The sequence below is a fragment of the Bufo gargarizans genome, chromosome 2 (genome assembly GCF_014858855.1).
Source record: "Bufo gargarizans isolate SCDJY-AF-19 chromosome 2, ASM1485885v1, whole genome shotgun sequence".
NCBI lineage: Eukaryota > Metazoa > Chordata > Amphibia > Anura > Bufonidae > Bufo > Bufo gargarizans.
The window spans coordinates 228,454,119-228,472,373 of record NC_058081.1 but is presented as its reverse complement, the minus strand read 5'-3'; the positions used below and the strand labels follow the sequence as shown (position 1 = coordinate 228,472,373).

The 18,255-nt window shown below is 42.9% G+C and overlaps 1 protein-coding gene across 1 annotated transcript in view; it reads right to left on the bottom strand.

Annotated features, from left to right (window-relative positions):
• Window positions 1-18,255, bottom strand: part of CAMK1D (calcium/calmodulin dependent protein kinase ID) — a 327,025-nt gene that overhangs the window by 67,398 nt on the left and 241,372 nt on the right. Inside the window, exon 3 of the mRNA XM_044276752.1 lies at window positions 10,242-10,316. Within this exon, the coding sequence (XP_044132687.1) occupies window positions 10,242-10,316 (75 nt within the window). The remainder of the gene's footprint in view (window positions 1-10,241; window positions 10,317-18,255) is intronic.

Sequence of the window (18,255 nt, the reverse complement as noted above, 5' to 3'; positions counted from 1 at the left end):
GAAAAAGAAGAAATGGAGAGTCCTGGAATGGCCAAGTCAAAGTCCAGATTTGAATCCCATTGAGATGCTGTGGGGTGACTTGAAAAGGGCTGTACGTGCAAGAAACCCCTCAAACATCTCACAGCTGAAAAAGTTCTGCATTGAGGAGTGGGGTAAAATTTCCTCAGACCGATGTCGAAGACTGGTAGATGGCTACAAGAACCGTCTCACTGCAGTTATTTCAGCCAAAGGAGGTAACACTCGCTATTAGGGGCAAGGGTGTCCTATCTTTTTCCTCAGTTAGAATAGGCATTTTTGTAGAATGACATTTACAGAAGATCTTGAAAAGACTTTTCTTCAGTTTTCTTTGTTTAGTCGGATTACTTTAATCTCTCTGTATTGTTGAAACGGAGATGAAATAACCTTTTATTAAAAATGTTACTAAAAACCACATGCTTTCAAAGGGTGTCCTAATTTTTTCACATGACTGTACCTCTCCACCAGGCTAACCAGTTGTTCCAGGTTGCCTGGATCGCCTTGTCCCACCCAGCGCTGTATGGCTCTCGGGAGGGTACGCACGAACCTGTCGACCACGACCCTTTCAACCATCTGAGAAGGGCTCAATATCTCAGGCTGAAGCCATTTTTTTACTAGGTGAAGTAAGTCATAGGCTTGTGACCGGGCGGGTCGGGACTCGGCAAACACCCACTGATACACCCTGTGCGCTCGCACATAGGTGTTTACCCCCAACCTGGCCAACACCTCAGCTTTTAGCCTCTCATAGTCCTTGGCCTCATCGCAGCTGAGGTCAAAATAGGCCTTTTGTGCGTCCCCCACCAGAAAAGGCGCCACCACCTCGGCCCACTGCTCCAACGGCAGCCTCTCTTGCTCCGCGGTTCTTTCGAATACCATCAGGAATGCCTCTATATCATCTCCCGGACCCATTTTCCTCAGGGCGGATCGGACTTTGTCCCTGGCGGTAGACACAGTCGGGGTTGTCGCAGTTAAAACTCCTTGCAGGGATGTTCGCACCGACTCTTGCATGGCTACCAGCTGCTGCATTAGGAGAGTGTTTGTTTGCTGCTGTGCACACATAGCCTCCTCATGTCTTTTTTGCTGTAGCTCATTACTTTCCCTCTGAGCCTGCAATGCCTGTTGCTGCTGTACATTACTCTGAATCAGGTGCTTAATGGCCTCCTCCATCTTGTCAGGAACCATAAAACTTGCAGGCCTGATATATGACATGCAGTCCAACACAACTTTTGCCTCAGGCCTGCCTCACTGCAGGAATGCCCGCTCCAAGCCACCAATTGTGGGGATGTGCTCGTGGTAGGCTACGGTAGCGGCGGCAGTATTGAGGCAATCATAGACAGTCTTTGTGATACACTGTGACTTTATTCACACCAACGGCATAACAGGCAATGTGCAGAGCACACAGGTGCATATCCACATAGTGCATAGAACAAAAGTCCTTCCATAGAAAATAAACAGCAGGTTTGAGTCACCTTGTTTTGGACAGACCACAGCAGTTCTGCAGGCTTCTAGGCTATCTGCCTTTGTCTCCCTCAGGCCAGAGCCCCTTCGGCTCGTAGCACCACAGGTCCCAGGGCTATCCTTCAATGTGTGCTGCGCCCAGACTCTCCTTCACCAGCACTCACTCTGTCTGTGGAAATCTCCAGCACAGCAAGACACACCCCACCCCCATCATCCGCAGGCTGGGTTCTTAAAGGCCCAGCTCCGCCAAAAACCTGGGCTGGCCGTGGGGAACAGGCACCCCCCCACTCTTTACCTGTTCCCAGTAAGAACCGGCCCGAACACGCTGCGCCAGCAGCATTCGCCGCTGTAACCGCAATGATCCGGTTCTTACTCCACCGAGGCCAGGACCTCTGGTGGCACGTATCGTCCGTCCATTATTATTCCGGGGACTCTCCTACAATATATATATATATATATGTATTATGGACACTAATACCAGGCACCAGTACTGGATACAAGTTTCCTTGGTGTATAATGGAGGCATGCTGTGTTCAACCGCTGACATAAACAGGCTTCTGTCCAGCACACGTTACATCAGCAGCTGCTAGAGACTGGTTTGCCTACAAGTGAATGAGCTTCCTTTTCTAAAAACCGATGGCTCCATAATTCAGGGGTTAGAGTGCTGGTCCTGTAAACCAGGGGTCGAGAGTTCAAATCTTGCTGGCATCTTCACAAATTATATTTTTCTGTCTGTTAATATTTGTACTATTGCTTGCTTGTACATCAAACCCCAGTTGCATTGAGCTGTGCCCCCAGAACAGTAAAAGAACCAAATCATGACATATATGCCATCATTCACCCATCATAAATCTACCCCATCATCTCATTTATCATTCATCTCTCTATCTATACTGAATTATGTGTAAGCAGACCTGTCATATTCATATGATAACGGAAAGCATATTTCATATGATAAATTGCGCTAAAATGTTCTTTGCTTACTAAACGGAATAAGTAATAGTACAAATATTAACAGACAAAAAGAAAAAAAAACAGTGAAGGCGAGATTTGAACTCTGGAACCCAGGTTTACAAGACCAGCGCACCAACCCCTGAACTATTGAGCCCCCTGCTGTGAGGAAAGTGATCTCATTCACTTGTAGGCGAACCAGTCTCTAGCGGCTGCTGATGTAACGTGTGCTGGAGAGAATCCAGTGTATGTCAGAGGCTGAACACGGCATGCCTCCATTATAAAGCAAGGAAACTGGTATCCACTACTGGTGCCTGGTATTAGTGTCCATAATATATATAATGTGTGAAGACAATGGTCTATGGTGCCAGCGCCTGCTGTAAACATATTTTACATTCTATTACTACGGCTGATGGAGTTTAGGCTGAGGGCTGACACTTGATGTCTGACCCCTGATGGCTTATGGAGTTTGGGCTAAGGGCTAATGGAGGAGGTATTTTCTGACTGACGTCTAAGGGACGAGGGAGTTTTGAGTTAGAGGGGAGGGATTTTTGGCTGACGTCTGATGGAGGAGGGAGATTTGGCTGACAGAGGAGGGAGTTTGGTCTGAGGGAAGAGGACTGATGGAGTTTGGGGTGACGGAGGAGGGAGTTTTGCCTGACGAAGGAGGGAGTTTTGCCTGACGTCTGAGGGAGGAGGGAGTTTTGGATGAGGGAGGAGGGAGTTTTGGCTGACGGAGGAGGGAGTTTGGTCTGAGGGAGGAGGACTGATGGAGTTTTGCCTGACGGAGGAGGGAGTTTTGCCTGACGGAGGAGGGAGTTGTGGATGATGTCTGAGGATGTCCTAATATGTATGCCGTACAGGGGATAAGGAGTAAGTATTACTTATTTGTTATTTTACCACAGTTACAGGGGCTGCCTAAGTTTTTATTAATTCGCACAGCCTCTTTAAAATGACTACTCTACTATAAAAAAATTATTTCCAAAAGAGGTTAGAAACCTCAGGGAAAAAAAAAATCAGAAGCTGTTATATTACGAAGATACATGTTTACATGGAAGATGAGATCCAGAAAACAGGAACAGGTTTCACTGTTTACACCTTTTGTGAAGTAATTCCTGTCAGTGGTGCATTTGTCTTATTAGAAGGACATGTGTGCTCGGCAAAAAGGATGTTATTAAAGTAATTTAGACTTGTAAGGCAGGAAATTAATAGACAATTGTCAGATGGTTTGGAAAGTACCACCATTAACCCTAGCACTGCTAGGACACTGCTAAAATGGATAAATAAAAAGCAGAGGCCATCAGTCTATAGGCTGGACAGTGTCAATGAGAGCGGTATCTAATGAAGATAATTAGCAATGAGAACACTAGTGTGTATTAATAGGTACAGTACAGCCAACATGTATATATACAAACGTAAAAAGGTAGCACTCCAGATTAGTGAAGAAAAGTGGATGGTTTATTCACCCATCTAGCAGTTAGATGGGTGCATAAACCATCCACTTTTCTTCACTAATCTGAAGTGCTGCCTTTTAAATTTTGTATGCATTTGGGACCTTGGTCACAGGCCCCCATAAGGAATTGCACCCGTGTTTGATGTGTGCTGTTTTTTTCTTTCCTCTATATATATATATATTCAAATTTTTATGTTTTTGTTATATCACGGTGTCTATTTTAGGGAAACCAGAGTATCTAGTTAAACCCAGCATTAGCCTCCTACTACCTGCATCATTGAGATTACATGACCAGTCATAACTTCAAGGGACATTGAGTGACACAAAAAAAACATTGAGCCAAAGTACACAAGGAAATCAACTAAAGAAGAATGGCCAATTCAGAGTTCTGACCTTAAAAGGGTTGTCCGGGTTCAGAGCTGAACCCAGACATACCCTTATTTTCACCCAGGCAGCCCCCCTGAGGCTAGCTCTTTTGTTTTCAATAACACACTGCTGGGCGGAAACTTACGCCCGGCAGTGTGTTCGGTGATGTCACCGGCTCTGATAGGCGGGCTTTAGCGCTGCCCTAGCCATTTTACTGACTAGGGCAGCGCTAAATCCCGCCCATCAGTGCCGGCAACGTTACCGGGCTTCCTGGCAGCCCCTTGGAGAGTCCCGGTACATCTCCAGATCTCCCAAAAATGCCTTTGCCCTGCGTGATTTAGTGCAGGGCAAAGGAGAGCATCGGAGCATGAACTGCTCCGATGCGCAAGTCAGGGGGGCTGCCGGAGTGAAAATGGAGTTAGGTCCGGGTTCAGCTCTAAACCCGGACAACCGCTTTAACACAATCGAAATGCTCTCACAAACCTTAGGAGGGCTGTTTGTGCAATCCCAGAAATATTGATGAACTAAAACACATTGGCAGGGAAAATGGTGTAAAATTCCTCCTCAACATTGTGCAGCTACAAGAAATGTGTTGTGTTGTGTAGTGATCTGTCTCTCAGAATGATTGATAGAAGCAGGGGCATAGCTATAGGGGAAGCAGCTGCTTTGGGGCCCAGGAGGAGGAATAAAAGATTTTATTGTCAGGGCCCCTTCAACAGTGTTATATAATAACATTATATACAGTTTGTATACCTACAGTATGCACAGTATTTGGCATTATATATGGACACTGTACTATAAGGCAATATTGTTTGGTTAGTGTATCACACTAGTGTCAATTAAGTGGTGACTTTTTCTTATGGCTTATATCTCTGCTCCCGATCATGTTTCATTGTATAAACTGTCTGAGAGTTTTCTGTCTGAGCTCTGGATTCAGACGGCCATTCTGTTTTCTGCCCACAAAACACAGACATAGACATTTTCTTTGGTGTCCAGGTGCGTCCATTTTTTTCTGGACCCATCCATTTGAATGAAAGGGCTTTTAACATTAGTGGAGAAGAGTATTGAATGTTAAGAGTTTCCAAAAAACAAAGCATGAACTGCACCATTTTATTTTTATGGGTCTGTGTAATATGCGGGTACAGCACAAGGAAATTACTGTCATCTGAATCAGGATTAAGCATATTGATATTTTTTTATAATTTGAACTGGAGAGTTAAAACACATGGCGAACTAACAGGATCCACAAAAACTGCTCCACGCACGTTGGGAGGTCAATGTGTATATGTGTGCATATTGATATATGAGAGTGAGCCATAACTGTGAGTGTGTCTGACCACACTTATCAATGTCTGAGTGAATGATCTATTGCAAGGCTGGATGTCCAAGAAGGTAGTTCACACAGATGCAAACAGCTGGCCATGGTTACTGGATGAATAAATGTATGCCTAACTGGATGAGTGAGCAAGAGATCACTGGTGAACAAGCTAATGTGTGTCAGGGGAGGAGGCAACAAAGCATAGTACAGAACAGGGCACAATACCTGGGCCACCAGTTAGAAATAACAGAATGCTTGAATTAAAGAGCAGTTGTAGGAAACGTTCTTAGAAATGTTTCCTTTTGAAACGACATGCTCACCTCTGGAAGCACATACTCCTGGGGACCTGGTGTTAAACAAATACGATTAATATCGTTCTGCACATCTTTGTGATTTTGTCTTTTTCTCTTTCATACCTGTTGTATTGCCTGAGGATGAGCGCATGATGACTAAATATTATCATTGTTAACCATATAAAATGCGCTGAGTGTCACATTATAAGTGTTACAAAGAGATTTCAAAGCAAGATGAAACAGATTTTTTCAGACGGCGCTGGCAATCTAGTAGTATAATGAGAGACTGACATGCACAGCAGGAGTGGAAGTGTGCTGATGAAACAATTCATTGCCAAGCAGTCAAGAGCTTCTGCAATAACTTGTGTGGGTGGAAATCATTTTAATAAGTGCTTCTGGATGGCAAATATTTTTGATGGACGCTGCAAATATGAATATGTACTCAAAACAAGTGTTCAACTGCCCTGAAAGCTACCACAATTATGTTTTCATTACTCGCAGCTACTGACATTATGCTCAGTACACTAGAATAAGAGTAGGTTTACACGTTGTCGCCACGGTGCAGTTTTTGCCGCGGTTTCCTGTCATCCCTGGAAAAGCGTTGCCCATAGTGTGTGAACCCAGCCGCAGAGGGCAGGTTTGCTAATCCTGGAGATGACATAAGCAGGGTGTAACAATAACCATGGAGCGCACCGCAAAACGTGCTACTGGTCCCTCAGCGAGTTCAGAAAAGCTTCTGACTGGTCAACCTACAGCAAAGGGATAATGCACACAGTGATGTCACAGTACAGGGATAATAAACACAGTGATGTCACAGTACAGAGATGTTGCACATAGTGATGTCACAAAAGTTTTTCTACTCATTGATGATGCAGCACAGGAATTATACAAACAGTGATGTCACAGTACAGGCATTTAATGCACTACATTGCATTGCACAGTAGTAACACAAAAAATATCACCATGTACCTGTTTCCTCAAAAAAAGCATACAATAATGTCACATGTAGGTATAATGTACACATGATGCACAACACAATACAAGAATAATATAGTGAAGTCTCAATGCAAGAATAATGCAAAAAATGTGATGTCATAGAGAAGCGATAATGCATAAGGCAGGGCAACCATGTGTGCTCTGTACTAAAACTTGGATGGTAGTATTCAATGTTTCATCTCAACTTCATTACTAACGGCACCATATGTTTGACTGGCTATAGTCCCCCTTTGCTTTTGGGGCCCCACAGCAGCTGCTATGCTTGCTATCCTGTATTAATAAGAAAAAATGATTTCAGGCTGGAAAGGATAACAGAGAAATGTCTATAGTAAGACTTCAGAATCATAGTTACAGACTAGCAATGAACGAATCGATTTGTCTCATCAACCAAAGTTCTACACTTGCGAGGGACTGTCCCCACAGCCAAACACACCCCTCTGCCACTTGACTGACAGGGCCAGACATCTCGCCTGTCCCTGACAATCTCATGCCTGGCCCTGACAATCCTGTGCTTGCGCTGCTGCTCCAAGTAGCAGCACAAGTGATGAGGCTCTGCAACTGTTCCTGTGCTGCATCATCAATAAGTAGAAAAACTTTTGGGACATCACTATGCGCAACATCTCTGTACTGTGACATCACTGTGTTTATTATCTCTGTACTGTGACATCACGGTGTGCATTATCCCTGCACCAGCCCTGTCCATCAAGTGGGCCGGGGAACATCTTTGGCTGTGGGGACAGCCGCTCGCAGGTGTAGAACTTTGGTTGATGAAACAAATCGATTGATACAAATTGATTTGCTTATCTATATGACAGACATTATCTGCTAATACAGAAGCAAAGCTGAATATTCTCAAATCTCAGGGGTGGCTTACCAGCCCCAATGAATCCATATTTTCAGAAATATATATATTTTTTTCAATTCTTTTTTGTTAACCAATTTTAGATCTCTAAATAAATTTCACCTATTTACAACGTAAAATTTGACTTTTAATAGATATATAAAATACTCCAGCCAAAATGACATACAAGAGAAAAGTCAAAATAAATAAAACTGTACCAATACAGGTCTAGGACGAGCCACAGAATTGTACATATAGGTACTGTAATTGCAGTGGTAACGGGGGAAAGAATAGAATAATGGCTGTGTTTTATATGGACATTCACAGTACCAACTATAACCCGTCGAAGGGTAGTATATCTCATGATGGTCTTCAATTCAAATATATTCACAGAAAACCATCCTACAACTTAAAACTTAGCCTTTATTCATGTTAGGCCAAATGCACATGGCCGTGTTCCGTGGCCGAGAGCGGTCCGTGGTAACACGGGCTGGATTCCTGCTGACAGCAGGAGCGCACGGCGTCATTGGTTGCTATGACGCCGTGCGCTTCCTGCTGCCGCCGCAGTACAGTAAAGTGTATTACTGTACTGCGGCGGCAGCAGGAAGCGCACAGCGTCATAGCAACCAATGACGCCGTGCGCGCCTGCTGTCAGCAGGAATCCAGCCTGTGTTAAAAACGGATCGCTCTCAGCAGCGGAACACGGCCGTGTGCATTCGGCCTTAATCAAATAAAATTGCCCCAAATAGACCATAAGTTAGCAAAAATAAACAAATATCACACACAAAAGGAGAAAGAAAAAATTTCCTAGTGGACAATGTAGTAACAGGATCTCATAGGGTAGGTAGTACTTGAATAGTCTTTCCCTATCAATGACCCTATTCATCTATATGCCCTGCCTACAATGGAATGGCCGCCCTGATAGGGGTGATCCCGTATCTTGGGGACCTTAGGAAAGCCCTGACCGGGGAATCACCACTTCCCTGACAAACGCATTTCACCTGATCCCTCTTCAGGGGACACTAAACAAAGATTGTGGAAAATATTCCCAATCACTACAAATGCTAAATCAGCTCATGGGCATATTATAAGCCTAGAGTTGAAAAAAGACGTATTAACAGTGATCACTTGATAGGACCACAAACCCCTCCTATATACATATGTGATCTCTACTTGCGTGTAAGGAGTGGTAATCATACGATGGGTGTCACATATGGGCATAGCCTTATATGAGAGGCACCTATATAGAATTTCCTAGGAGGGCAAGGGAGCAGATGACCCTAATGAGAGGCAGCGGCAGCGCCCCAACGATGTTGCTATGATGGCACTGGTGTCCAGATGTCCTCTGTGTTTTATATGGTCAGGTACACTGCAACCTTTCGATGGTTAATGGAAGGCTCCCCAATTCAATCATCAGTCAAATCCTTGTCTGCTTTGAGGAGTTGGAGGAAGCAGCGTTGCTCCCCTTAAAGTTAATAGTATCAGCCACTACACAATGGACAGAACTGTGCAGAACTGATTGGTGGGGATGCCTGAAGTCTAACACAGCAAATTTGACATTGATGGCCTTTCCTAGGGAAACCTTTAAAGGCTGTGGCACGTAATGGGCTAAACAGCTGGCACGAGAGGTAACTGTAGTCTTGGCAGTCCTAGAGGGAGGCTGGCTTAATATTCCAAGCTGCCAATGCCATAGGCACAGCTCCTTTGCCATCTACTGGAGGAACCATTGTGTCTTAGGCTACTTTCATACTAGCGTTTTGGCTTTCAGTTAGTGAGATCCGTTCAGGGCTCTCACAAGCGGTCCAAAATAGATCCGTTTTGCCCTAATGCATTCTGAATGGAAAAGGATCCGCTAAGAATGCATCAGTTTGCCTCCGATCAGTCTCCACTCCGTTCTGGAGACGGACACCAAAACGCTGCCTGCAGTGTTTTACTGTCCGCCTGACCAAGCAAAGCCAAACGGCACAATCTGGCACATTACAAAACGGATCCATCTCCCATTGACTTTCAATAAAGTTAATGACAGATTCATCTTGGCTATGTTACAGATCCGTACATGACGGATGCATGCGGTTGTATTATTGTAACGGATCCGTTTTTGCAGATCCATGACGGATCCGCCCAAAAAGCGAGTGTGAATGTAGCCTTATTGTGGTAAGAACACTGCAATCAATGTCCATTTGCGGGAAGGGGTTAAAGAACAGAAACCAGTTAGTGTGACGAATCTGCAATTTATAAAGGATATCTGGAAAGGAGGATGAATGCTTTTCATCATAATGTTCTTTGTGGGCTATAACTTAAACGTACTGATTTCTAAGTGGTTAAAAATGGTGAATCTAAAGAAAAAAAATTACGCAATTATGTTTGCTAATTATCTGTATAATGAAATATGATATACAGTAATTTGGTTGTCATAGTAACATAGCAAATTATACCTGCAGGCTATGACACCAGCACAGTACATGTTTATCAAACAGTACCTCTGTCGAAGAGCTATTTGAGGGATCAGCAGGGGACAACACTTGGAACTGGTAATTAATGACTACTCACAGCTGCATGACCAGATACAAATGACTTGGACTCTCATAGATGTCTTCCAAGGCAACGATGTTCTCGTGTTTGATCCTGAGGAAAACAGAAAAATAGCAAATTAGCTGCTGGATAAATCATTAACTATAACGGACTGATCTAGCTGGAAATGCCCTATGGAACACATACTGAAATACAAATGAAAAGAATGCAGCATTAACCCCTTCAAGACACAGCCGCTGTTCACCTTCCTGACCAGGACTACATTTTACTTTTTATGTGTCAGTGGTAATAACTCAGGAACGCTTTTACTTATCCAAGCCATTCTGAGACTGTTTTCTCGTGACACATTGTGGGAGATTTAGCAAAACTGGTGTAAAGGAAAACTGGCTCTGAAAAATGAAAAGTGGAATCTGACTGGTTGCTATGGACAACTAAACTAGTTTCTCTTTACACCAGTTTTCAGAAATCTTGTGTTTATTTATAAAAAGAAAAAAATGACAAAATGTGGAACATTGCTGTTTTCTAAATTTGATTTGATTTGCTTTTAGGACAGATAGTGATACCTCAAAAATAGTTAAAGGGGTTCTCCGGGAATTAAGAAAAGGAAAAGACCTCAAATATGACTTTATTATAAATATATTCCCAAATGCCTTTCATTAGTTATAATGGCTTGTTTTGTATAGGGAGCAATCATTAGCAGAAACAAAATGGCAGCCCTCCTATTAGTACACACAAAACCTGTCCTAATCACACAGCAGGACAAGTTACTTCACAACATTAAGATAGAGGAAGCTGAGACAGCACTTTCCTACTTGTCAGGGATTATGATCCTGAATACAGATAATAAGAATGTTAGGTGAATCTCTGTAGGGATGGAGTTCATGAAGAGACATGAAGCACAGAAAGAACGGACTATAGGTCAGTGTTGTGAAGTAACTTGTCCTGCTGTGTGATTAGGACAGGTTTTGTGTGTACCAATAGGACGGCGGCCATTTTGCTTCTGCTAATGATTGCTCCCTAGACAAAACAAGCCATTATAACTAATAAAAGGTACGGTATTTGGGAATATATTTATAATAAAGTAATATAATTTAAATTTTCTTAATTCCCGGAGAACCACTTTAATTAACATCCACCATATGTCTACTATATGTTGGCATTATTTTACATTTTTTCAGGCTGTTAAAAGGCTTAGAATTGTAAAAGATTTTTTTTTTTCAAGAAAATTTCCAAAACTCACTTTTTTTTAACCTGTTCCTGACTGCCAGGTGACTATATACGTCATCGGGACTTTAAAGATGGCTCCCAATCGCAAGCGCAGCGGGTGCCATAGCCGCCGGAATGTCCTGTTTTAAACAGCAGTCACCTGTGATCAGTGTATGTGATCAACGATAACATTGATTGCACTCAAATGTGACCATGGCCTCTGAGCGATCAAAAAACGGGAGCACGCTCCTGACTGGGCACCGGCTCTCCCTAGTGAGGATCAGGGGGGCACTGCATGACTGCTGAGGCTAGTGAATGGTTGTAGTGGTGCAATGATGGACATTGGAGACAGTGGACCAGAAGCTACAGGGAAATAACTTTCAGGGCTGGATTGAGACTAGTGAATAGGTAAGTGGCTTTTTTATTTTAAGTAAAATTGCTGTGGGTGTTGGACAACCACTAACTCTGGTTGTGTCAAGCGGAAGAGATGATTTGGATCTCTGTAACAGAACAGTCAGGATCCAAACCCTATAAATATACCGTACATTATGAAAGAGTGTTCTGGACCTATATAAAACAATATAAGAATGATATGATACATTTGAATGTGTAGAGGAGCTACATGACCTCTGATGTAAGAGTGCTGCACTGGCACAATGAACATTGAATGTTGGGCTCATATGGGCAAAACTTTCACCTAACATTTCCTTTTAGGCGTAAGCTATATTGTGGTTTTATACATGCATAAATATTGAATCCTATATGTTTGCAGAAGGTGATGGCACTAAATAAATATACGGTATATAAATGATATGCTTCTCTACTGTTGGCCTGTAAGACTGTCCACTAGGAATGTGGAAGAGGTCTCTAAAAAGACGTCTAAAGTTATGAAGCTTTTAATGGACATTTGAGTTTTTTTTTTTACTTTTATTGACTTTTTCATAAACCTTGAACTGTTTAATTTACAATTTACAAATGGAAGTAAATTACATTTGCAGGTTTTATTTGTCATGAATTTGCACCTTCAAATACAATGCAATGCCTCATTCACACGTCAGTGTTCGGTCAGAGGTTTCCATCAGACTTGGTGCAGATCTTTTCCTTATACCTTATGTCTGTGGAGGCTTCAATCCTGGTTTTGGCTCACAACTACTGAAGGAAATCACTGACCAAACACTGACATGTGAATGAGGCTTAAAAGTGTTACAATAATTTTGCCCAGTGAGCAGATGAGGATCATCCTATAGAGCAAGAAACAAACAAAATAAATGGCTCACAAGACACTGCATAAAACATGCTAATATGTACCAGTTTTGGCACTGGAATATAATAGCATTTGTTTACCATGCTCTAAGCCAGTGTTTCCCAACCAGTGTGCCTCCAGCTGTTGCAAAACTACAACTCCCAGCATGCCCGCACAGCCAAAGGCTGTCAAGACATACTGGGAGTTGTAGTTTTGCAACAGCTGGAGGCACACTGGTTGGGAAACACTGCTCTAAGCCTCACTGGCAGGCATATAGAAATCCAAATGTGTTTTCAAACGCTGCATCTCGGTTAGGAGAAACTGCCGGCCCATATTCTGTATATAGCTGCGAGGATGAGATACATGCAGTGCTATTCATGAGACATAAAATGGTCCACCCACAAGTGCAGAAAGGGTAATCACGTTATGGGTAAGAATCAATACCAGAAAATAGATCTGCCATAAGCTGTACTTGGCATCTGAAGAAAAGAGGCAGCAGTGACTGACTATTTTTAAGCACAAAGGAGATTATAATACTCCATCCCAACCAGCACAGCAGATCTATCTACACAGACATACATTTCTGTGACACAGTGGAATTCATCTTTTTGCTCTTAGTTCAGCTACCTTAAATGTTTTTTTCTCTTGATAGATTTATATATATATATACTTTAGGTGTGTGGGAGCTCCCAACATCAGGGCTTCATCAGATGCTCCTTGGACTTGAATAGAGCCACTGAGGCAAAAACAGTCTAATATTAAAACAGTAAATGGGTTGGGTGAGCGCTGCAGCTTTGATAGAGTACACACCCCACACATGCTCAGCCACCAGTAAAAACGCTGAGGGGTGCCATGCTGAGCATTATAGGTAAAGATCTTTGTAACAAGGCTTTCCTTTTAATAGGCATTAATGGCAACATTTCTTAAAGGGGTTTTCCAAGCGTTTTTTACTGATAACCTATCCTTTGGATAGGTCATTAATATCTGATCAGTGGGGGTCCGACACCTAGGATCCCCTCCGATCAGCTGTTTGTGAAGGCACCAGTGCTTGCAGTAGCACCACAGCCTACTCTCTGCTCACCAAGCATGGTGCCATACATTATATAGCAGTTGTGCTTGGTATCGCAGCACAGCCCTATTTACTTCAATGGGGCTGAGATGCTTCTAGGCCATATGACCGATGAATGTATCATCACTGGCCTAGGAAAAGCTGGAGAAGGTTGCAGCGCTACTGCAAGCGCCGCTGCCTTCTCAAACAGCTGATCGGTGGTGGTCCCAGGTATTGGACCCCCACAATCAGATACTTTGACCTATCCACTCTCGGGGCTGTGTTTTCTAGATAGGAGTGGGTCCCAGAGGGGGCACCTGCACCTATCTCACATTGACTGCATACTCTAGAGAAATGCCATCAACGCCCCAGATGAGCTGAACCCTTTAACCCTTAGGCTACCAGCGTTGTACATGTACGGCGCTGGTGCAATGTGTAAACATGATGCCCGCTCGCACGTACAGCAGACACCTGCGGCTAATTACTGTGACCGGCAATAATGCCGATCACGGTAATTAAATGCTTTAGATGCCGTGATCAAGTGGGATCGCGGCACCTAAATGAGTAAAAACCTACCTATTCTCCGTGTGTCCAATCCAGGCATAGGTAGTTGCGCTGAATACTGTAAGCCTTACTGAGTAGGCTAACAGTATTCAAACTGAAATTCTTATTTTGGCCACCAGATGGCAGGCCAGAATAAGAAATGAGCAAAAGTGAGCAAAATAAGCTAAAAATTAAAAAATAAATACCTAAATAACAATAAATATAAACATCATGGATATCACTGCAACCGAAAATGCCCTTATTATAAAAATCCAATATGGAGAATGGCGTAACAGAAAAAAAAGAGTTAAAATGGCCGATTTGCCATTTTTTCATTGCTTCCCTTACCCAATTTTTTTTTATAAAATGTGATCAAAAAGTCACGCATACTCTAAAATGGTATCAATTAAAAGCACAGATTGTTCTGCAAAAAATGAGCCCCTAAACAGCTCAGTAGACATAAGTATAAAAAAGTAATGGGGGTCAGAATATGGTGATAAAAAAAATCTCAAAGTTTAAATTTATTTTTACACTATTTAGACATAAAGAACCTATACATATGGGGTATCGTTGTAATTGTATTGACCCAGAGAATGAAGGGCATGGGTTAGTTTTGCCATAAACAAAACACAGTGGGAACAAAACCCGTAAAATGGTGGAGGGATTGCGTTTTTTTTCCACTTCCACCCCATTTGGAATTTTTTTACTGCTTCCGACAACATTTTATGCCATAATTAATAGTGGCATTAGAAAGTACAACTTGTCCCGCCAAAAATAAGCCCTCATACAGCTATGTGACCGGAAAAATAAAAAAGTTATGGCTCACGGAATATAGGGAAGAAAAATAAAAACACAAAAACGAAAACACCTTCGGTAGCCAAAGGGTTAAGAATAAATGAATAATACTTACCTTGCTTCCATTTCTCCTCAGCTCTTTTTTTCCAGCCAACTGCTTCAACATGGAGTGGACCAGCAATATACAGGGTGGGCCATTTATATGGATACACCTTAACCACCTCCGGACCGCATGCGCATTTTTCACTGAACGCATTCGCAACGCATCCAGCACTTTGAGCTCTTTGTTATGTTCCTTAGAGCTTAGACTATGCCCAGATTTCTGCAGAGTGGTAGGGTGCATTATCCTGTTTAACCGCCTCCGGAAAGCCTAACGCAGATGTGCGGTCCGGAGGCGGCAGCCCTGCGCATAGTGACGCATATACGCGTCATCTCGCGAGGGCCGGGATTTCCTGTGAACGTGCGCACACAGGCGCGCGCGCTCACAGGAACGGAAGGTAAGCGAGTGGATCTCCAGCCTGCCAGCGGCGATCGCTCGCTGGCAGGCTGGAGATGTGAATTTTTTAACCCCTAACAGGTATATTAGACGCTGTTTTGATAACAGCGTCTAATATACCTGCTACCTGGTCCTCTGGTGTCCCTTTTGTTTGGATCGACCACCAGAGGACACAGGCAGCTCAGTAAAGTACCACAAAACACTACACTACACCCCCCCTGTCACTTATTAACCCTTTAGTAACCACTGATCACCCCATATAGACTCCCTGATCACCCCTGTCATTGATCACCCCCCTGTAAGGCTCCATTCAGAGGTCCGTATGATTTTTACGGATCCACGGATACATGGATCGGATCCGCAAAACACATACGGACGTCTGAATGGAGCCTTACAGGGGGGTGATCAATGACAAGGGGGTGATCACCCATATAGACTCCCTGATCACCTCCGTCATTGATCACCCCCCTGTAAGGCTCCATTCAGACGCCCGTATGATTTTTACGGATCCACTGATACATGGATCGGATCCGCAAAACACATGCGGACGTCTGAATGGAGCCTTACAGGGGGGTGATCAATGACAAGGGGTTGATCACCCATATAGACTTCCTGATCACTTCCCTGTCATTGATCACCACCGTCATTGATCACCCCCCTGTAAGGCTCCATTCAGACGTCCGTATGCATTTTGCGGATCCGATCCATGTATCCGTGGATCCGTAAAAAATCATACAGACGTCTGAATGGAGCCTTACAGGGGGGGTGATCAATGACAGGGGGGTGATCACCGATATAGACTCCCTGATCACCCCCCTGTCATTGATCACCCCCTGTAAGGCTCCATTCAGACATTTTTTTGGGCACAAGTTAGCGGAATTTTTTTGTTTGTTTTTGTTTTTTCTTACTAAGTCTGATATTCCACTAACTTGTGTCAAAAAATAAAATCTCACATGAACTCACCATACCCCTCACGGAATCCAAATGCGTAACATTTTTTAGACATTTATATTCCAGACTTCTTCTCACGCTTTAGGGCCCCTAAAATGCCAGGGCAGTATAAATACCCCACATGTGACCCCATTTCGGAAAGAAGACACCCCAAGGTATTCAGTGAGGGGCATATTGAGTCCATAAAAGATTGAAATTTTTGTCCCAAGTTAGCGGAAAGGGAGACTTTGTGAGAAAATACAAAAAAAATCTATTTCTGCTAACTTGTGCCAAAAAATAAAATAAAAAATAGGAACTCGCCATGCCCCTCACGGAATACCTTGGGATGTCTTCTTTACAAAATGGGGTCACATGTGGGGTATTTATACTGCCCTGGCATGTTAGGGGCCCTAAAGCGTGAGAAGAAGTCTGGGATCCAAATGTCTAAAAATGCCCTCCTAAAAGGAATTTGGGTTGCTTTGCGCATCTAGGCTGCAAAAAAGTGTCACACATGTGGTATCGCCGTACTCAGGAGAAGTTGGGGAATGGGTTTTGGGGTGTCATTTTACATATACCCATGCTGGGTGAGAGAAATATCTTGGTCAAATGCCAACTTTGTATAAAAAAATTGGAAAAGTTGTCTTTTGCCAAGATATTTCTCTCACCCAGCATGGGTATATGTAAAATGACACCCCAAAACACATTCCCCAACTTCTCCTGAGTACGGCGATACCAGATGTGTGACACTTTTTTGCAGCCAAGGTGGGCAAAGGGGCCCACATTCCAAAGAGCACCTTTCGGATTTCACAGGCCATTTTTTACACATTTTGATTGCAAAGTACTTCTCACACATTTGGGCCCCTAAATTGCCAGGGCAGTATAACTACGCCACAAGTGACCCCATTTTGGAAAGAAGACACCACAAGGTATCCCGTGAGGGGAATGGCGAGTTCCTAGAATTTTTTATTTTTTGTCGCAAGTTAGTGGAATATGAGACTTTGTAAGAAAAAAATAAAAAAATCATCATTTTCCGCTAACTTGTGACAAAAAATAAAAAGTTCTATGAACTCACTGTGCCCATCAGCGAATACCTTAGGGTGTCTACTTTTGGAAATGGGGTAATTTGTGGGGTGTTTCTACTGTTTGGGCATTGTAGAACCTCAGGAAACATGACAGGTGCTCAGAAAGTCAGAGCTGCTTCAAAAAGCGGAAATTCACATTTTTGTACCATAGTTTGTAAACGCTATAACTTTTACCCAAACCATTTTTTTTTTGCCCTAACATTTTTTTTTATCAAAGACATGTAGAACAATAAATTTAGTGAAAAATTTATATATGGATGTCGTTTTTTTTTGCAAAATTTTACAGCTGAAACTGAAAAATTTCATTTTTTTGCAAAAAAATCGTTAAATTTCGATTAATAACTATTAATAAATAAAAAAAGTAAAAATGCCAGCAGCAATAAAATACCACCAAATGAAAGCTCTATTAGTGAGAAGAAAAGGAGGTAAAATTCATTTGGGTGGTAAGTTGCATGACCGAGCAATAAACGGTGAAAGTAGTGTAGTGCAGAAGTGTAAAAAGTGGCCTGGTCATTAAGGGGGTTTTAGCTAGGGGGGTTAAAGTGGTTAATAAAATGGGAATGGTTGGTGATATTAACTTCCTGTTTGTGGCACATTAATATATGTGAGGGGGAAACTTTTCAAGATGGGTGGTGACCATGGCGGCCATTTTGAAGTCGGCCATTTTGAATCCAACTTTTGTTTTTTCA